The 22,246-nt window shown below is 44.4% G+C and overlaps 1 protein-coding gene and 1 long non-coding RNA gene across 9 annotated transcripts in view; one reads left to right on the forward strand and one right to left on the reverse strand.

Annotated features, from left to right (window-relative positions):
- Nucleotides 1-22,246, reverse strand: part of MSI2 (musashi RNA binding protein 2) — a 546,823-nt gene that overhangs the window by 76,593 nt on the left and 447,984 nt on the right. For all 8 annotated transcript variants that reach the window (XM_084822450.1, XM_084822448.1, XM_084822454.1 and 5 more), the window contains one exon: nucleotides 17,621-17,695. In XM_084822450.1, the coding sequence (XP_084678576.1) occupies nucleotides 17,621-17,695 (75 nt within the window). The remainder of the gene's footprint in view (nucleotides 1-17,620; nucleotides 17,696-22,246) is intronic.
- LOC146334944 (uncharacterized) overlaps nucleotides 10,533-22,246 on the forward strand; it is a 68,132-nt gene continuing 56,418 nt past the window's right edge. Inside the window, exons 1-2 of the long non-coding RNA XR_014786101.1 lie at nucleotides 10,533-10,710; nucleotides 17,367-17,511. This is a non-coding gene — a long non-coding RNA (uncharacterized LOC146334944). The remainder of the gene's footprint in view (nucleotides 10,711-17,366; nucleotides 17,512-22,246) is intronic.

Here is a 22,246-nt window from a genome sequence, read left to right on the forward strand (position 1 = left end):
AACCAGTACTCAGAGTGAAGTGAATTAATGAGATCTTACTGAGGGCTGAAAACAGCCAGGCTAGCATGTGGCTATTCCATCTGATCACCATCTTGTTTTTCCATTTGCTTGTTTTATATGCGCGCACACACACACACACACACACAGCAGTTCCAGCTGGGCCAATCCAGGGCAGACGTTGTGAAGTGTGAAAAAGAAGCATCGTAATGATTTTATGGTCTGAGCCCTCTGAAGTGATTGGTAAAATTACTGTTAACTTCAGGATGAAACTCCATAAACAAATGTGAACCGCTCGTTCAGTGGCAAAGAGAAGATATAATGAGGAGGAGAGAGGCCTCAGCAATTCTTTCTTGTAATTAACCTTATTTGCGCATTGTTTTGTTAAAGTGCCAAACTTCAGGGGGTAGACAAACTGCATGTATTTTACAGTAAGAAGTGTGTGTTAAAACTAGGGATGTACAGACTGTGTGAAATCTGCTCCGTTTGTGTTTCATGAATTGTCAGCCGCCTTTTGTTCCATCGTCCGCCCAGAGGCAGATGCGATTCTTTTCGTCATGCGGAAAAATATGTAAATAATTACGTAAGAGGTTCTGTAACCATTTACATAATTTACCTCAGTATGTAACATTTAGCATACTGTCCCCCATTCCATTTCACTTTTCCTCAGCAGAAACTTGTGTATTTTCCTATGAATAAATATGTGTAAATTTTGGGAAATTAAAAAAAAAAACATCCAAAAGTACACAGACTCTGCGCGGCCTGAGGGAGTCGCTCCGCAGTGGATTGCGCAGGTCGGATTCATAGAAATCCAAGCTCATTTTAGTCCATTGTGAATTTCTCTAGTGTCTCTAGTTAAAACACACAAATATTCCAACAACACATGGAAGTCAGCCTTTCAAGCACCTTGTTGAGTGGGTCTGGAGACCACCAGAGCTTGACCACAACTGGTCTGTGTTTTCTTCTGCAGATGTCCTTGTTTCTGACATCTGTGGGCTTTGGGGCATCCCATTTTCTAAAATATGTCTGTGCCCATGAGGGCTAGAAGCTTATTTTGTTTAACAATGACAGCTAGAACAATTGGGGTCACCTCAGTCCATATGCTACTCATCTCTATGCTGGAATAATGAAGCAGGAGAAAAAGGGTCAGACAGGCAAGGAAGACATCCAATTCTGCCTCAGCTGGCCTCTTCCCCCCCCACATGCCAGCCAGGGCCATCTACCATCAAGAGCTCTGTGGGAAGGATTCCAGGAGAGAGAGGGAGGCGGACCTCAGGGCCTGCTCCAGCTGGACATTCCCCCAGGGAGAGAGGGAGGTGGGTGAGGATGACACCAGACATCTGCTCATGTTCCAACTTCTCCCTGCCCCCAGGACCACCTTCCACCAACTGTCCTGGGGGAAGGATCCTGATAATTTATTTTAAATATCTTTTTATTTGTTAATACTTTTTAATTGCGGTTTTATTTTTGCATTTCTCATAAGCCACCTTGGTAGGATCCCCAAAGGTGACATATAACGAATCATAATAAATAAATAAATAAATAAGCAAGTCGAGATGCCTCACTATTAATCTTCATGTGCCCATTACTTTGAGAGTGACACAGAGGCATTTGGAACTAAAAGGCAACGTTTTGTCTGCAGCAGAACCCGGGGAAGGGACTCTCATGCATAGGACTACTGATGTCTTCTTTCATTACATTGTTATTGGTACTGGTTATTTGGTGCAACCAAACTGAAAGAGCAAAGCTAAGACAGCAGAAACACAGCTTGTCTATTGTAACCATTTATTATTGTTTTGTCTAACTTGGTTGCTTACAGGATTTTTTTTTTCCAAAAAAGAAAAGAAAAGAAAAGTACAGATGAACTACTTACAAAACGAAACCAAAAGAAAGAAAGAAAAACCATACAACAGTTAAAATGTCTGCAAAATCATGCACTTTAGGACAATATCACAAATGCAAAGCAAATCATAGCAAAAAACAAAATAATAATTTAAAAAAGCCATACAGGTTTTAAAAGACATCGCTTGCCAAAAAAAAAAGGGGGGGGAGGTAAAAAGTAAAATTAAACTAAACAATTATTACATCAAGCACCACCAGTGAATGAATAGCACAGCTCTGTCTGCAGCGACTTTTGACATTTTAAACAAGTGAATCAAACAAATATTTTAAAATGTATTACAGTCCTACTGTAAGCATGCAACCAATTTCTCACAAACTTAGAAAACGAGTAGAAGGGCTTATTTTTCTTCACCACTTTTTAAATGCCCGAGTGTCTCCAGTCTCGTCACACAGCCAGAAAACTGGCTCTCCCAGAACAGAGTTGCACACCCCAACAGAGTCGCACACCCCAACCTGATGCTTTGGACTGCAACTCCCATCATCCGCAGTCAGCACCCTGCTGGCTGCAGACAATGGGAGTTGCAGTCTAAACATCTGGAGAGAGCACCAGGTTGGGGGAGATTGACACAGGTGCATGGCCAACCCGAGGCATATGCGTCACACTGAGGCCTAGTTTCTCACGGAGGTACTCAACCCAACTTCAGCTCATACGTTGCAGGTAGGGGCTCATGTGATGGAACAGCCTCTGTCCTGCTCCGTCTCCCACCCTGGCCACAAATCTCTGCACGTAGAAACCTAGCATGTTGTCAAAAAGGCTAGAACCCTTCTCCCCAGTCATCCTAACTTTCTATGTGCAGGGGATGCTTTCATGCTTTCTCCACCCTGGGAGAACTAATCTGCAGTCTGAAGATGGAACAGCCCAGGGCACAGGCTGACAGCCCCACCCCCCTGCCCCGGAGAAACTAGGCCTCAGGCAAGCGAGAATGGACTGCCAAAGTGATTCCAGTAAGAATGGGTAGGGCTGGGCAACCGCTTACAGGAGCGGGGAGAATCACATTGTGATGACATTACAACATGGGGACGCATGCCTAAGCATTATGGGGGAGAACTTGCCACCAGGGTCCCGCTGTAGGGAGCAGCCCTGTGTCAGGCATGCTGTGTTGTTTGGTTTTATGACCAATGTCTGTGACTTTATTGTCAAGGTGACCTCGCATTTTGGAGCGGGCATCACTTGGTTTTCTAAGCACAGCTCTCAGTTATGTCACTGAACCAGTGTCCCATGTTTTCGTGATGGTGCGGAGCAGGTAACTGTCTGGTGGCTCCTGGAAGAGCTACCCAAACGAAAAAGAAACCAATACAGGTGTGGGAGAGGGGGACGGATCATTATGCAGTTGCCAGCAGTTTGGATTAATTTTCATGATTACTGGATCATGCATCTAGGATAATTACACTCATCCTCCTCATTTGTCTAATAGCTGCAACAACCACCATTCGTTTCGATGGTAGTGATACCTGCTGTTGAACTCAGAGGTGGTAGAGTCATAGGCACTGGCCAAGATGTCCTTCCAGAGTTTTAAGCTGGGCCAAAGCACACATTTCAAAGAATACGAGTGAATTATTCCTAAACGTTTGTGAGAAATTGTAATGCTGTTGCCCCACTCCACCCCAGCGTGAGTTACATTCCATGTGGGTATTAAAAATAAACTCATACAAAGCAGAGGAATCAAAAATAAGAAAGCAAAATCAAAAAACAGGAAAAGATACGGAGGTTTCCTTTTTTAAAAAATAGTCCAGTCAGCCAAAGGAGTCAGTAAGAGCAGTATTTTTTTTCAGTGGATACTGATATTAATGTACAGACCACCCAGACTTTCTCTGTCTTTCTCTCTCTCTCTCTCTCTCTTTCTCTCTCTCTCTCATTAGCACTGCAGTAAACCCCGATTAATTTGTTATGCATCTTTAAGAACTAGTTGATAAAAATTATGTCTTGTGAAATCGGCAAATAGTCTGCAAAGTGAAATAAGAAGAGAAATTAATAGATTAAACTGAAAAGATAAGTTCCAGAACTTTTTTTATTTAAGGGGAAACAGGATCGCAAGCAATTGTGACTGGTTTCAAAAAGCATAATGAACTAATAAAGTCTGCAAGTCGGGGGGGTGGGGGTGAGATAAGCTAGAATTGCAGCCCAATCCTACGCGTGTTAACTCAGAGGTAGGTCTCACTGAGTACAAAGATGCTTCCTCCCACATTAGGTGTACACAGGATTGAATTCTTAGTTGGCAAAGTGTGGAATAGTTTCCCCACCTTCCCCGAAAATGCCTGTCACCAGTTTTGGGGTGAATTATTGTACAGATGGCATATTTTATGTATTATTACTTTTGCTTTCTAACAAAAAAAAGTTCTCAAAGTAGTTTACAATTCAAGGAAGCAAACCACAATATAAAACAGTTCATCACACAGCATAAGAAAGGCAATTCATTAATTGTGCTTTGATAAGGTAACACGTTCAAGAAAAGAGAGTTGAGCAAGAAAGGCTCATGGCTCCTGTAAGAAACACAATAATTGAAAAACGATTGCTTTTGCACACCTCTTAAAGGCAGAGAGACACGGGGGATTTGAGGGTTGCCTAAACGTCAAACAACCCCGCTGCCTGGGTTCGCGTGACATGAGAAGGTATGGCACGATGGGCACCAGTGGGTAAATTAAACCTGTCGCATTGTGCCAACCAGGTCAGAGACAGAGAAGTGGGGGGACATGGGTGAATCTGCTGGGACAGGGAACTCCATAGCTAGAGCACCACCACTGTGAAGGGCCTTGCTTTTGTACCTCAGATGGGAGGGGCATTTGCAACAGAGCCTCCTCCTCTGATCTTGAACTATAGGTAGGATTGTGTGGGAGAAGCCGTTCCTTCATGTAGAACAGGGATACGGAACTAGTTTAAGGTGTGGGGTGGAACTGCACCCCACCAGGCCCTCCATGGGCCAGATGATGTCGATGGGTGTGGCCATGTCCACTGATGTCATTGCCCCACCCCTTTTCCTTTCACTGTGCTGAGAGAGGCAAAGACAAAGGGACATGGAGGGCACTGGGAGCAGCATCTCCTCCCAGTGCCCTCGATGGGCACCTTCTTTGTGTACCTCTCGCCACCCCCATTGGGTGCACAAGGGGAGATATGGCTGGCGCTGGGAAGAGGAGCTTCCATTGCTGGCCAAAGCCCCCATGGCCCACATCCCTGCTGGGTTCCCTGATCTGAGGGAACAGCAGGGAAACCCTTGCATGCCACTCCCACTCTCACTTGAGAAGGGGGGTGGTGGCATGCAGGGGAAGCCCTGCCATTATCTCTGGTTCGAAGGAACAGCGGATTCCTCCAGGGGCAGGGCTTGGGGACCTAACCCACTGCATGGAGGAACCCAAGGAGGCACCATGCACTGGATGAGGAATGAGAGCTTTCGCATCCCTGATGTACGGGTATAAATGCTAAACCAGCCCTTTGAATTCTGCCTGGAATCCAGCTAGTAGCCACCAGTACAACTGTAATATAATTCCAGTGACTTGCCCTGGCCACTTCATTGTGGACCACTTGACGGGCAACCACATGTACAGTGAATTAGAGTAGACCATCTAGAGATTACCGAGATATGGTTCATGGAGATAAAGTACCGATTTTCAAGGAGAAAGGCAAGCTGTCACATCAAGCGAACCTGGAAAAAGGGGTTTCTGGCAATAGCAACTATAGTTACACTCAAGAAACAAAGCTGGGTCCAGAACAACCCCACCTCTTGCTTTGGATGCGCTTCTTCTGGAGAAGTGTAACTCCATATGGAGCAGACTGACCAGCCAGCTACTTCCTGATTGGGACCCAACTACTGCATCTTCTGGCCCACATCCAGCCTGCTTCCCTACAGACATTTGCTCAAGAAGTCCACTGTCTTGCTAGGATTTGAAGAAAAATGGAGGTACAGCCGAGCGCCATCAGCATATTGATGACACATAACTTCAGATCCATGCACCTGTTGCTAGTGGTTCATGCAGCTGTTAGTTATCGTGGGAGCCAGAATAGAGCCTTGTGGAATCCTAGAGGATAACTCCATTGGGACAGAGCAGGAGTCCCCCCCCCCCACCACACACGCACACTTTCTGGAGCTGACCCGACAGTTGTTTAGTAGCACATGCTCAAGCTTGTTTCAGTCACAAGGCCAGGGCTGAACCCAGATGAAATATGTCCAGATAATGAAATTTCATGTAAAGAGAACCTGGAGGTAGGGATGGGGGAGAAATTCATTCGGTTTATATTTTAATACAAATGTACCTAATTTTGCACCATTGAACCTCTATGTGAACTGAAACTCAGTCATCCTTTGAAATTCGCAGTTTTCTGAATTTCGCAGTGGAGTTCTCCAATCAAAAAACACATATAGAAAGGTGTATATTTGGGGAAATGTTCAAATATGTATTATATTAGGAGAACTAAGTGCAAAAAATGTGTATGTTAGGCAAAATGCATACAAAAGTGCACGTATTAGGAAAAAAAGTGCACAAATACACTTATGCATTTTCATGCAAGCTTAAAAAAAAAACCTCCATGTTTGGGATGAATGGAACTTAAGACTGGGGAAATTCTCCATGTTTGAACTGAACTGAACTTAAGATTGGAAAACCTGAGATTGGAAAACCTCCATCCCTACCTGGAGGTGACCTGCCACCCTGTCAACCCTAACCGAGAAAGATAGATTGGAGACAATTCACTGGGAATTGGCAATTTCTGGGATCGAATGGATCCAGGGAGGGTTTCTTCAAAAGCGGTCCACAACAGCCTCCTTAGGAGGACCACGAGCCACTCCTCCCTTCAGAGAGGTGCCCACTATAACAAGCCTGATGGCCCCAGGCCCTCTTTCACAGCAAGTTCAAATCAACCATTGAAGGAGAAGAATCCAGAGCACACGTGGTTGGCTGGGCACCCCCAAAGGCTTCTTCCACATCCCAAGGCAACCTTCCCCATCGGGTGCCCTCCAGCTGTGTTGAATTGCAACTCCCATCACCCCCTGACAGCATGGGGCAATGGGGAAGGCTGTCCCAAGGAATCAGTAATGGAAAGTCATCCAAGCAGTAACAGGCAGACAATGATACCGCAAGCAGAGACTCTGTTAGCCCAGAGAAGCCCAAGTTGGCATGGATGCCAGAGATTTTATCCGCAAAGCATTTAGCAAACTCTCCACAGCAGGAGACATTGTAAAGAAAGCAAAATGGCTGCAGCTAAAAAGAAACAAAGATCTTCCCCTCTCCCTAAATAACGAAAACACACGTAATGGAGGTGGATTGTGGCATTGTTTCACCTGATAGGAGTAAATATCACATTTCTATGCAATGTCAACAGGAATTTCATTTGCTTACAAAGCAAACAAGCAAAAAGCGAATGCCCTCAATTGAAAGGGAGCAGTTAGAGCCAAGTCTGCTGATATTAAAATACAACAACCACGGCAGTCATGGGTCCTTTGCAATGCTAACCTAACGGCAGAATATTTCATTATTTTAATGCAAGGGAGAGTATAATTTCCTTGGGGTAAGCTGACTTTTACCATCTTATTTTAGCACAGGCTTCAGAACCATGCTATATTTAGGTTCTGTGACACATCTGTACCGTAATAGGAACTGACACCAGGCCTTGCGCTATAACGAACGCTTCTGACACATAGTAATGAGGGTTAAAGAAAGCCATGTCCTAATCAATCCCAAACTTTGGGGGCATAGATGCATAGGTGTGTCCCAGCAATTGCTCTTTCTGAGCGACCTCAATTTACTTCCTCGGGGCTTGGGCAGACTCAGTCCTGGCTGAAAGGGATCCTTGCATTCACTCTCCTTTATCCTAACAGCTGCCTGTAGAACGGGCCTGTGGGCCTCAATTACGAATTGCTCAAAAGCACTGCAATAAATGGACTGGGGGGTGAGAGGGCAGGGGGCGGGGACGAATGAAGTAACCTGCCCTATTCCACATATCAAACCCCAAACCAGCAAGAATCCTCCCTCCTTTGCTTATGGTGTTGAAGAGCCATCATAAACAGAGGCTCTCAAATATGTAGTTATTACTGTAGTTGTTACTGTAGTTGGCCAGCCAAAGTTTGTGCTCTGCCCTTCTTTTGTGGTTGGGTGTGTCTTCTCTGATGCCATGCTGAACTTCAGAGGCACTCCAAGAACCTCCAAAGCCCAGTGTGGCTATGGGAACGAGCCCTTGCCCTTCTCCCCAGCGATTGACTGGCCGCAAGTCACCCTCATCATGCTCTGCTTTGCACTAGGGACTCTCTCCATGGTGAGGGAATTTGTAAGCCCCTTCTAATATGGCCTGCAGCAGCCTTCCCCAACCTGGTGCCCTCCCGATGTGCTGCAGTCCAACACATCTGGAGGGCACTAGGTTGGGGAAGGCTGGCCTTCAGGAATGGGCCTTCCCAGAGCGGTAGAGGACGAGAAACCTCTGGAAGAAGATGAACGACCAATCTGATGATACGAACGGCAAGGGTAGAAACCTGAATTCAACCGAGCTAGGTCAGGATGGGCCAGGAACAGCTGGGAGTTGGCTGATGTAAGATAGAGGAAATTGTAAGAATAAACAGAATGTGCACACAAAACTGAGAAGACACTGACCAGAGAGGAGGAACCATGGAACTGGCTCCTGGCTCCCAACTAGCCCAAGGACCAGGGACAAGTGCATTCATGGTGGTACCTATGAAATTAAGTAAAGACTTACTATGTTCAATATCTCCCAGGGAAGGGGATGGTGACAGAACTGCAATTGTTTTGCTCCTTTTGAAACAAGTATTTCACATTATTTACTTGGCCAGGTTTCTACTGATTTGTGGTTGCAACGGTGGTGTCAAACTGCATGCGCAAACCAAGCAAAGGATCGACCATGTTAATTGCCACAAAATATGGATCCTCAACCATCCTAGATAGGTTTGCAGGCCAAGCTCCCATCAGCAAGAGCTTCAATTTCACAGTAAATGCTCCACTTGGCCATATTCAGCAGCTGATGCTTACGGCCACCAGATATTTGGGTTTTATTATTGCAACCTGAGGAACCTGTACTCAGCGATCAAAGAAGAGAACTATGGTGATACCTGTTATGCATCTGTGGCTATAAGAGTACGCATGCCAAACTCTGTCAGACAGAATGAAAAGGTAGCGAATCCCCAACAGCACAGAGAGCCAAGGTTACTTATTAATGCAAGCTCACCAAAATGAAACAAGTAAACTACTTTTTAAAAATGGAAATGGAACACTATATGAAATGAGCCATACTGATCATCCCATTCCGAAAGTGCCTTAACATGTCAATCTTTAACCTAGTTTGGTCTCAGCACCCCTGACCCCACCCCCACACACAGTGTCTCCTCTGCCCTCAGTTTCCATGGAAAGACACGTGGAAGTTTGGAGATGTTAACTGACTTGTCCAAGGTCACACAGGAGCTTCAAAGTGGGAGTGTAAGAGGAATGCTGATTCCCAACAACCTGCAATCGACATTGTAACTATCGCTCCCTTTGCTACTCCATTAAAATGTACTGGAAATATAAAATAATACGGGTACCTTGTGTGGCACTTCACAGAATACTGAGATTTACAACTGGGCTCCATCACAGAGAACAAGGATCAGGGGAACACTTCCTGCGAGACCATTCCCCTCCCTGTACAGGCCCACCTACCACTAGCAGCCTGTGGGAAGGATTCGGATGACTTGCTATTGTTTACTGTGGTTTTTAAGAAGGTATCTTGATATTAGTTATAAGCTACCTTGGAAGGATTTCTATTGTGAAAGGTGGGCTACACATAATTGGAAATAAATAAATAAATTCCATCCTCAGTTAATATCCATGAGAGTTGGCTAGACCAGGGGTGGACAGAAGGTAGATCTCCAGATGTTTCAGACTTCACCTCCCAGAAGCCCCTGCCAGCATGGCCAGCGGTAATGAATGCTGAGAGTTGAAGTCCAAAGCACGTGGAGATCTACTTTCTGCCCATCCCTAGGTTAGGCCATGCTGCATTTATTTGACCAAAGGAGGCAATTGGAAGCTAAATAGACTGATATGTAAGGGGAGGAGGAACCTTATCTATTGCTCCATGTATACAGCAATGAAAGTTGATGAGACAGCTATTGAAACACTCCTCATAAGCCCCTAGGCTAGTTGAGATAAATGATGCCATGTCAGAGCTGACATACCAAAAGCAATCCTATGTCACAAAGGATTAGAGTGAGATGTTCTCATGTTATCAGTTTGGGGGTGGGGGAGAGGTGCAAATGAAGGCTGAGACAATGTGACAGCGCTCCTCTCCTCCCAATTTGCCAGGAGGGAAATTAGATTTACCTTGGAGTAAAAGCATTGCTAGACAAACATATCTGTGGACAGAGTCCACGACTCTGCAGAATTTGACTGCAACTCCCTCCAACTGATTTTGTCCCCAAACCGGTTCCAAATGAATGTTTAGTCTTAGAAACATCTGGAATTCCACCCAGATTGGGGTAGGAGTGGCTGCACCAAACCCCCCAAAAATGGTGGAGAAAGAAAAAGTTAAGCAACCTTTTTCTGTTAAAAATCACCTCCTCTAAAAAAGCAACGGGAGTTGAAACACATATGTTTGCCTACCATGTTTAGCTTGACTATAAGATCTAAAGTCCAGGATTGCCTTGGCCAACATAGCTAACAAAAGATCTCACCCAGCTCCCCAGTTCAGTCTTTGAAATGGCTCAGGAAATTCTATCTTATGAATACATAGCTTTGATGGCCAAAAACACTGCAGCTGGTTCACAGCTGTGGAACTCCCTTCCCTTTGGAGCAACGCCTTCATTTTGGGCTGACACCGTCACTGAAGATGAAGAAGCACCAAAGGTATTTTTCAGCTTATATTTTAACAATCTAATGTACATATATACCCTATGACGCCATCTTTTCCTGGACGATCCGTAGAGTCTTTGCTGATAATTTTACTCGAGGGCTTAAATATTTCAATGACTGAGCAAATTTGGATATTTTTAAAGGTAACTATCCTGACCTGACCATCCATGATTCAGGAATGTTGGCTGATCCCATTTTGATAAATGAGTATTTTATATGTGTGTAACTCTTTTAATTTAATTCTATCTTTATTTATGTCTGTGGTCGGTAGACTGTAAATGAAATATTCAATCCGATTTACAATAGTCCACTGACTCCCGCAGAACGGAGAAGTGGGCTACAAACTGAAATAAGGGCAACCTTATTATTGCCCTATGTTAAGAGGAAGAACTGCTCTTGCATGCGCTCGAAGGGTCCCAATTTATCATGGAGAGTCCCGGGTTTTTGACCAGAAACAAATACCACTGACTGCATATTTTTGCCTTTTGAGGAAGGGTCCAGCGATGCTCTTCTAAAGAGTCTCAAAGTGTGAGTTACCCAAGCTGTCGGTTCTGCAGAAGTTAAATGTCTGACAGGAGGTGTGGCACATCTTGTCTCCACTGTGCATGCATGAATATGAATGATTAGGCACCGCACACATGTTGCAGCTGCTGTCGTTTATTCTGAACTACAGATCACACTTTGCAGAGCAATACATTTTCCTAGCATACCCTTGTCTAAAGTAGGGATGGGCAATTTGTGGGCCTCCAGATGTTTTGGCTTACAACTCCCATCAGCCCTAGCCAGCATAACCAATGGTGAAGAAGAATAGGAGTTGTAGGCCAAAACATTAGTTGCCCACCCCTGGTCTACAGGAACAAACACCCTCTTTGTTTTTAAATCAATGTGGGAGAGGTGACTGTAGGGTAAATTAACCTAGCACGCAATGGATGGGAAGAGCTTTTAACAACGTAGAACAAGAGAGGAAGGAGGAAGCAGTGAGGTTAGGGATGTAGCAAGTACAAAACATTGCCCCTCTTTTAATCTCCAAATGGTTGGAGGTAAGGGCCAAGTTAGACAAGATGTCAGAGATATGATAACAGAACTTTCAACTCCTTAAATATTTATTTATTTATTTACAACATTTGTATACCGTTCTGTGCCTAAACAGATTCTGGGGTGGTGAACAACAGGAGATAAAATGAACAAAAGATAAAAGGAAGAATGAAACATGATATTAAAATTACTCTTTAAAATTATTCTTTAGCTAGTCTGGACCTGTGAGAATAGGATGGATGGATACTATATTTCTATATTTACTATATGATCCCCTTCATGGATCACTGCCTTGTTGTGGCGAAGGGGCTTGCGTAACTCAGTGAAGCCATAAGCTATGCCGTGCAGGGCCACCCAAGATGGACAAGTCATGGCAGAGAGTTCTGACAAAATGTGGTCCACTGGAGAAGGAAATGGCAACCCACTCCAGTATTCTTGCCAAGAAAACCCCATTGAACGTATCTCAAGGCTAAAAGATATGACACCGGAAGATGAGCCCCTCAGGTCGGAAGGTGTCCAATATACTACTGGGGAAGAGCAGAGGGGATTTCCAGTAGCGCCAGAAAGAGTGAAGCGGCTGGGCCAAAGCCGAAAGGACACTCAGCTGTGGATGTGTCTGGTGGTGAAAAGAAAGTCCGATGCTGTAAAGAACAATATTGTTTAGGAACCTGGAATGTCAGATCAATGAATCAAGGTAAGCTGGAGGTGGTCAAACATGAGATGGCAAGATTGAACATCGACATCTTGGGAATCAGCGAACTAAAATGGACAGGCATGGGCGAATTTAATTCAGGTGACCATCATATCTACTACTGTGGGCAAGAATCCCTTCGAAGAAATGGAGTAGCACTCATAGTCAACAAAAGGGTGGGAAAAGCAGTACTGGGGTACAATCTCAGAAACGATAGAATGATCTCAGTTCGAATCCAAGGCAAACCATTCAGCATCACAGTAATTCAAGTCTATGCCCCAACCACTGAGGCCGAAGAAGCTGAGGTTGATTGGTTCTATGAAGACCTACAACACCTTCTAGAACTAACACCAAAAAAAATGTCCTTTTCATCATAAGGGATTGGAATGCTAAAGCAGGAAGTCAAGAAATCACCGGGATAACAGGCAAGCATGGCCTTGGTGTACAAAATGAAGCAGGACAAAGGCTAATAGAGTTTTGCCAAGAAAACATGCTGATCATAGCAAACACTCTTTTCCAACAGCACAAGAGGCGACTCTACACATGGACATCACCAGATGGTCAATATCGAAATCAGACTGATTATGTACTATGCAGCCAAAGACGGAGAAGCTCCATACAGTCAGTAAAAACAAGACCTGGAGCTGACTGTGAATCAGATCATGAGCTTCTTGTTGCAAAATTTCGGCTTAAATTGAAGAACGTAGGGAAAACCACGAAACCATTCAGGTATGACCGAAATCATATCCCTTATGAATATACACTGGAGGTGAGGAATAGATTTCAGGGATTAGACCTGATAGACAGAGTGCCTGAGGAACTATGGACGGAGGTCCGTAACATTGTTCAGGAGGCAGCAACGAAATCCATCCCAAAGAAAAAGAAATGCAAGAAAGCCAAGTGGCTGTCTGATGAGGCTTTACAAGTAGCTGAGGAAAGAAGGGAAGCGAAAAGCAAGGGAGAAAGGGGAAGATATAGAGCCAGCGTGGTGTAGTGGCTAGAGTGTTGGGCTAGGAGCTGGGAGATCCGGGTTCTAGTCCCCACTCGGCCATGGAAGCTCACTGGGTGACTTTGGGCCAGTCACAGACTCTCAGCCCAACCTACCTCACAGGGTTGTTGTTGTGAGGATAAAATGGAGAGGAGGAGGAGAATGTAAGCCGCCTTGGGTTCCTTGCAAGAGGAAAAAAGGTGGGATATAAATGCAATAAATAAATAAATAAATAAAGATATATCCAACTGAATGCAGATTTCCAGAGAATAGCAAGGAGAGACAAGAAGGCCTTCTTAAATGAACAATGCAAAGAAATTGAGGAAAACAACAGGATGGGAAAGACTAGAGATCTCTTCAAGAAAATCGGAGATCTCAAGGGAACGTTTTGTGCAAAGACGGGCATGATAAAGGACAAAGAAGGCAGGGACCTAACAGAAGCAGATGAGATTAAGAAGAGGTGGAAAGAATACACAGAAGAACTATACAGGAAAGATCTGAATGTCCCTGATAGCCATGATAGTGCGGTCACTAAACTTGAGCCGAACATCCTCGAGAGTGAAGTCAAGTGGGCCTTAGGAAGCATTAGTAACAACAAAGCTAGCGGAGATGACAGTCTTCCAGCTGAGCTATTTAAAATCCTAAAAGATGATGCTGTTAAAGTGCTGCACTCAATATGCCACCAAATTTGGAATGCTCAACAGTGGCCGCAAGACTGGAAAAGGTCAGTTTACATTCCAATTCCAAAGAAGGGCAATGCCAAAGAGTGTTCAAACTACCGTACAATTGCGCTCATTTCACAAGCCAGCAAGGTGATGCTCAAAATCCTACAAGCTAGGCTTCAGCAGTATGAGAACCGAGAACTACCGGAAGTACAAGCTGGGTTTCGAAGAGGCAGAGGAACTAGAGATCAAATCGCCAACATTCGCTGCATCATGGAGAAAGCAAGAGAATTCCAGAAAAATGTCTATTTCTGCTTCATTGACTATGCTAAAGCCTTTGATTGTGTGGATCACAACAAACTGTGGCAAATTCTTAAAGTGATGGGAGTACCAGACCACCTTACCTGTCTCCTGAGAAACCTGTACGAGGGTCAAGAACCAACAGTAAGAACCAGACATGGAACAATCGATTGGTTCAAAATTGGGAAAGGTGTACGACAAGGCTGTATATTGTCGCCCTGCTTATTTAACTTATATGCAGAGTACATCATGAGAAATGCGGGGTTGGATGAATCAGAGGTCAGAATTAAGATTGCTGGGAGAATTATCAACAACCTCAGATACGCAGATGATACCACCTTAATGGCAAAAAGCTAAGAGGATCTAAAGAGCCTCTTGTTGATGGTGAAAGAGTAGAGTGCAAAAGCTGGTTTGAAACTCAACATTAAAAAAACGAAGATCATGGCATCTGGCCCCATCACTTCCTGGCATATAGAAGGGGAAGAAATGGAAGCAGTGACAGATTTTATTTTCTTGGGCTCCAAGATCACCGCAGACGGTGACTGTTGCCATGAAATTAAAAGACGCTTGCTCCTTGGGAGGAAAGCTATGGCAAACCTAGACAGCATAGTAAGAAGCAGAGACATCACCTTGCCGACAAAGGTCCGTCTAATCAAAGCTATGGTTTTCCCAGTAGCAACATATGGCTGTGAGAGCTGGACTATAAGGAAGGCTGAGCGCCGAAGAATTGATGCCTTTGAACTGTGCTATGGTCCATGGGGTCACGAAGAGTCGGACACGACTGAACGACTGAACAACAACAACAAATACTATATTTCTTGTTGTCTTTTAACGTTTTGATATTTTATACAGTTTTAATACTATCGATGATTTATTTGTCTTTTTTTATTTTGTATACTTCTATTTATACTTCTATTTATAGGTTTTAATTGTACAAATTTTAATGTAAAGCCACCTTGAGTCCCAGTATTGGGAAAAAGGCAGGATATAAATATAACAACAACAATAATTCTTTAAAGAACAGAGTGCCGAGGCTACTTAACTGAGGACGGCTTCCTGGAAAAGAGCTGTTTTCAGGAGGCACCAAAAATAATCCAGTGTTGGTGCCTGCCTGACCTCCAGAGGCAGAGAGTTCCACAGGACAGGAGCCACCTACAATTTTTAGGAAACAGTAGCCATGGTAGGCCACGACACTGGGAGAAGGTTGGGGTTAATCCTTTCCCACAGTGCCAAATTTCCTGATGGAAATTGCCCCCACCCCTTCTGCTGCTTGTCCTGTAAGGAGAAACTTCCCTGGGCACAGATCTCCATCATCTCATCTAGTTAGGCCCTATGTGTTTATGCAGGAATGGTAGTAAGGGCAGTGACGGTGGCACAACATTTGTAGCAACGGATGTATCGGGTCTCTGTCTGTCAGTAGGAAAAAGCTCAAATATGCTTAAGGATTTGGCCAGGCCTTATTCTATAAGGATAAAATGGAAGTACCGATGCTGCAGAATTCAGGAATTATTTACCAGGGAAACTTGGCTACTGGTGGAGAGTTATGTTTCACAGTGAAGATCACCCTGGCTCAGTCTTCTCCATCCTCGTGCCTTCCTGGCAGCCTTTACATTAAAGAAAAAAACTGCAGTCCTTCCGTTGTGGAGCCTTTCTGTGTTTACAGCAGCGACCACATGATTGCTGAGAGGGGAAGCTTTTAATTGTCAAGGTTCCATAGAACTCAATGAAACAGGGCCATCTAGTGGCTGTTTTAATAGCGCAACTTCCCAACTTAAAGATACGTCATTATTTCCAGATCTTTTTGAGATGAAATAACCAGGAGATACCTCTGGATGTGCCCTGGAGGTTAACGACGTCATGAAAAGGACCCACAAACTTCAGTGAGCGAGCAATCTCAATAGTAGGATAAAAGCTCTGTGTGAAGAAGCTCCCTGTTGCGTTGGATTGCAACTCCCATAATCCCAAGCCAACATGGCCAACTGGGAAGACAGGAGTTGTTGTCCAACACATCTGAGGGCACCAGGTTGGAGAAGACTGCCTTAAAGATGGTTTAAAGTCGCACTGGCTTCCTTGAGATCTAAAATATTTCTCTACTAAAGGCTTTCCAACTTTTCCTTTTTGTTCCTGCGGGGGCCTTAAAAAAAAAAAGAAAATGGCTGAACTTAGGTTTCTTAATTAATCCAGCAAGGCTGTTTTCCCAACGTTTCCCTTGTACGCAATTACAGAATGCAGGGCAAGGTGGCATCACCTTGCACTCATGACACGCATTAATGAATTTCAACATGCAGCACAAGAGTTTCCTAGCTGTGGTCTCCAGGTGGGTCTTGCCATTAGCACGCAGCAAGCTCACCAGTCAGAAATTGGCTTCAGAGCTTTCCCCAGAAATCCTGAGGCAGGGAGTGGGGGGGGGGCCACGGCGGCGGGGGTGGGGGAGAACAACCACACACACCGAACTCTTTCTGGCATCTCCAGTTTAAGCTTGAAGCATTGCTGGCATAAAACAAAATACAGGGCATTTGGTTTCAGTGACTGCCTGTTGATAGCGGCAGAGATGAAATGGAAGAGGTTGCTCATTATCGGCAGGAGGGGATGTTTAAAAGCCAGCTAGCCTACCATTTCAAAACCTCAGGAGTTCTCAGAGTGACGACTAGCGGTATTAAATTCAGAGTGAATGGAGATAGCTAAATGCAGCAGATCTGAAGCAAAGTGTAGGAGAAACAAACAAGGGGAAAGCATTAGGCTGAAGCCTCGTCTCTACAAAGTGTGCCTTCTGCATAACACAACAAATTGAGTCAACACCAGAAAATACATCAACTTTATAGAGTGTATTCTGTACAAAGAGAGCTAGAGGACCAATGTTAGTTTCTTTTATTTTTTAAGAAGGCTGTTTTAAAATAACCAGTACCAATTAACACCCAGAGTGAAAACATCCTCCACCCACCGAGTAAACTTTGTACTAATTTTTTTTTTAAAGGATACTGGAAAGAAAATACTTCCCTGTATGTTACCTGAAAATGGATGGAACTTGTCATCCCCTAAGGTCCTGCTTTTAGAAACTCTTTTGTCCCCATTCATTCGGGGACTTTCCAGTGCAACCCTACGCAAGTTTTTACTCTGAAGTAAGTCCTAAAGGGATTACTGCCTAGTAAGTTGTGTTTGGGGTTGTAGCCTTAACTGATTGGGTTTTTGTTTTGCTTTGTATTAAAGATGTATAAAAGATTCACATACCTGGGAACTGATAACTGTAACTGGGGGCAAAGCCAGGATATCCTCGGCCGTAGGTTGTGACAAAATTCGGGTAACCTTGAACGCAGAAGTGTTTTTAAAATAAAAAGGGGGGGAGGGGAAGGGGGAGGGGGGGAGAGAGAGAGAGAGAGAAGATTTAAAACTTGGGTTCTTATGTCACATGCAAACAATTACATCAAAGACAGGTGAAGAAGATAATTGATTTTTGCACAAAGCATTCAGTAATTTGCTCTTCTTCTACCCAATTCATGCTAAGTAAATGTTTAGGGCAGTATCCAAGTCGACACTAGCTCTAACATTATTACGTTGCACTAGTGTAAGTGACCTCCAGCACAACTCCAATAGCATTAGCTGGTGCAATGGGGTTTTTCTGGGGGGAGGGGGGGAACCTGTTGCGCCCGCTATGCTTATGCAACATAATTTACATTATCACTAGTGCTGACTTGGATGCTGCCCTTGGTATTTATATATGACTCCGGTGTGTTCAAAGTGCTTCACATGCGATATACTGAATAATCCCTAGAACAACCCTATAAGGCAGGCCTCTATTATATTTGCCATACTGCGGATGAGAGGCCGAGGCGGCTGCTTTGTCACCCCACCAACTGAACTGCAGCAAAAGCTTTCGTTTACATCCTGATCACATGAACATAAAAATGAAACATCTAGAGACTGGTATCACTTGCTTGATGGCTTCCCCTTTCTCTTCACGTCTGAGGCCTGCTACTCATAATTAAAATGCATTCCAGTTGCTCAAGTCCAAGGACTCTGCCTACTTTTCTCAGCTGGGAAGAGTAAATGCCAAACGCTAAGGCTAAGCACATAACACAGGTTTGCTCTGACATTTGGAGAGCTTACAACAAATGTACTTTGCTTCAGAACTATTGACAGTTGGAGATTAAGGTACTAGTAATGTTTCATCCCGAGAGTGTGAAGGACAACTGTTAACGCATCCAAGAGTCAGAGGCAGCGAGAGCAAGGAGCTGGGAAGACCAAGAGGTTTAATTTTACGGGATGCTAAAATTCAACCAAGTGACCGCAATTAATTTTTCATGGAGCACAGACAGAAGCACCTGCAGCATCTCAACAGCATATTCTGGTGGCTTTGAGAGTGACACCAAATATTGCAAGAGAAACATGGAGTTCCCGTGTATCTCTCGTAGCGCTAATGTGGGGGCTGGAGCTGTTCACGGGGTGAATCTGCAATATCCCTCTCTCTGGTAGGTTTTAATGGGTTTGGAGCCCGCTAACGAGAAAACAGCCTTGGGAGATATTGGATGGGGAGACTTGGTAGATGCAGGGTGGGTTAAGCCCCCTTCTTCCTGCCCCCACCCTGCTTTCCTGCTCTACTAGCTGATGTGCATTGTGGGAACATGCATTTGCAGAGAAAATCTCTAATTCCACCTTAAATCCACATGGTATTTGCTCGGAAGGGTAATATGAAAACAATTATTTTGGGCGTTGATTGAACTGTAGAGCAGCCTACCCCAACCTGGTGCCCTTCAGGTGTGCTGGACTACAACTCCAATTATCCCCAGCTGGCATACTGTAGAGCACCTGCTTCGCAGGCAGAAAGTCCTCAGCATCTCCGGACAGGGCTGGGAAAGACCCCTGCCAGAGACCCTGGAGAGCTGCTGCCGGTCAGTGTCGACAATGCTGGCCTAGATGAATCAATGCCTGATTCAGCATAAGGCAGCATCACCTGATGCTCCTGGGTTTTGCAGGCTGTCTTTCTGATGGGGCTGGCCATTATGGAGAACCGTCTGACACTGTGACCTCCTCCCTGTGTAAGACAAGGATGTTTATGGCCTGCCTTTATTTGTTCAAATGTGAGGTTCAAACCTTAAGAGACCCGAGTACTTTCCTGAATCTATTACTTCTTACATCTCATAATTCTCACTTCTCGTAGTTGTTTTTATCTGCTGGTCTTCTGCTACTCGTTTCTCCTCTTTGATGATGGGGCTTTCACTCTTTTTGTAATTTTCCTTTGTATTTTGTTACATTTATGTAGTCTTTTTTGTTAGCCGACTTGAACTTTTTAGCAAAGACGGGATATAAATAACTGAAGAATTCAGTTTATTTTATTTATTTATTCATTTCATTTCTATACTGCCCAATAGCTGAAGCTCTCTGGGTGGTTCACAAAAATTAAAACCACAAAGTGCAGCATAAAACAATATAAAATATAAAAGCTTAAAACCTCAATATAACAGTACAATCGGAATAAAACCTAGCAGCAATGCAGAGATTTAAAATACATATTTAAAACACCAGAGCTAAAAGATTAAGAAGCTAAAATGCTAAAATACTGGGAGAATGAAAAGGTCCTCACCTGGCACCAGAAGGAGAACAACATAGGCACCAGGCGAACCACTCTAGGGAGCTCATTCCACAGCTGGGGGGCCACAGCAGAAAAGGTCCTCCTCCTCGTATTTATTTATTTATTTATTGCATTTATACCCCGCCTTTCTCCCTCTCGCAAGGAACTCAAGGCGGCTTACATTATCCTCCTCCTCACCGTTGTATCCTCACAACAACAACCCTGTGAGGTAGGTTGGGCTGAGAGTCTGTGACTGGCCCAAAGTCACCCAGTGAGCTTCCATGGCCAAGTGGGGACTAGAACCCGGATCTCCCGGCTCCCAGTCCGTCACTCTCACCACTACACTACACTTCCTTTGGCATGGGCTCCCAGAGAAGGGCCCCTGAGGATAATCTTTGGGTCTGGGCACGGCACATATGGGAGGAAGCGATCCTTCAGAAAACCTGGCCCCAAGTTGTTTAGAGCTTTGAAGGTTAATACCAGCATTTTTAATCGGACTGGCAGCCAGCACAGCTGGAAAAGTACTGGCGTAATGTGATCTTGTTGACCAGTCCCTGTTAACAATCTTTCTGCCCTATTTTGAACTAGCTGAAGTTTCCAGACAGTTTTGAAAGGCAGCCCCAGGTATAACACATTGCAGTAATCCAGACGAGAGGTTATTAGAGCATGGATAACTGTAGCTAGGCTATCTCCATCCAGATAAGGGTGTAGTTTATTTTATATGCAGTTGACAGAGCCCTAGGTTTCATGTACTAGGGCTTCCACCATTGCCTGCCTCTTTTTCTTTTTCTTTTTAATAACCTGGTTTTCCAGCAAACAAATCAAAGGGGCTAATAACAGAAATGAAGAGATATAAATCTGAGTGCTGAGAGTAACATTGGGTGCCTTGTTCTGTGTGTCCCACTGCCATCAGAAGAGCAGCTGGCAGTCACCAGAGACAGGGCCTTTCTTGTTATGGCACCGATAAAGGTACCATTGCTTCCCATGCTTGTGGCAGGTAGTGAAAACATGACTGTCTCAATGAGCCATTGGGCTTACATTGGGGATGTTTTTCAAACTGTGCTCCAAATAACGTTGAGATGTGGTTTGATTGTAATGGAGGCTATTTTTCTGGACATAGTTTGCATACACCTGAGGCCAGCAGAGGCTGATTGGAAGGAGACAAGGCCAAAGCAGTGAGTCATGAAGGGTGGCAACGGGCATCCTCTTTTGTGGATGCCCACTGGTAATTTCATGCCAGCTCTGCATGGAAGGTGATTGGATCATTCAGTCGTAGCCGATACAGAACTATCTGCCCCCAGCAGTGGCAATGACAGAGCACTAAATCATGCAGAGAGACAGTACGCACCCCCCCTCTCCAATCCCTTTGGCCTCCCAGGAGCTTCAATCATCACATTTGTTTCTTGCGACCCACTAGTAGACCCATCATGCTCTGCCACGCAGTGCGGGAACTAGCCTAGCATAATCCCCACCCCCGCTGGATGCATGTAGCCAACCTCTGCTCCTGAAGAGGGCAAGGGCTTAATGTGAAAGTGCTTTCTGTGTTTTATTATGGATCTAATCCAGATCTGGGGGAATCTTTCCATTGATTTTAACCTGGCTCAAGCTCTAAGCACACTGTTGCCTAATATAATATTTGTTCTTTTGCCGGGGGTTCATCCCTCCAATTGTGTTCGTTTTTACAAAGCTGTCGAGCCGCAATGCAACATGCTGAATTATTTTGCCAACATAGCATGTCCCCTCCATTTCAGATGAGATTTAGACGTCCATATTGTTTGCTATTAATCATCATTTAGAGGTGGAACATTAAACGCTTGAATGAATTTTGATTACTAATTATGAAGGGATGGATCTGAGTACACCATACAAAACAGTGATGGCCAAACAAGGCACTGTAGCTTTAAATGCATGCGAACGTTCTGTTTGTCTCCTTAAGATGCATTTTCCCAATGTAATTCTGCCAGAAATTTATCGGAATCATGCGGAGGTAAGTTTTGCAAACCGTTTCTCTTCAAACAGCAATATTGATGAACGTATTTCCAATGGAGGTGGCAGCAGCCAGCAGGACCGAAAAATAATCACAATCAAGTGCCATTCTGAATCAGTTACTATTTTGCTCCTTAACAAGGGCTCGCTTTGGGGTCAATGGGGTAATGAGTTTGCCATACTGCATCTGAGGCGGTGTTTTCCAACAATTAATGGCTGGACGATGCAACGATACAGTCGCTCTCAAAGTAAAGAGATGGAACATACAACTCTGTTCCAAGAGGAGTCTGTGGGCAGGTTCA

The sequence above is a fragment of the Heloderma suspectum genome, chromosome 16, assembly GCF_057233095.1.
Source record: "Heloderma suspectum isolate Gila_16-S chromosome 16, 16-S_ref, whole genome shotgun sequence".
In the NCBI taxonomy this organism is placed as follows: Eukaryota; Metazoa; Chordata; class Lepidosauria; order Squamata; family Helodermatidae; genus Heloderma; species Heloderma suspectum.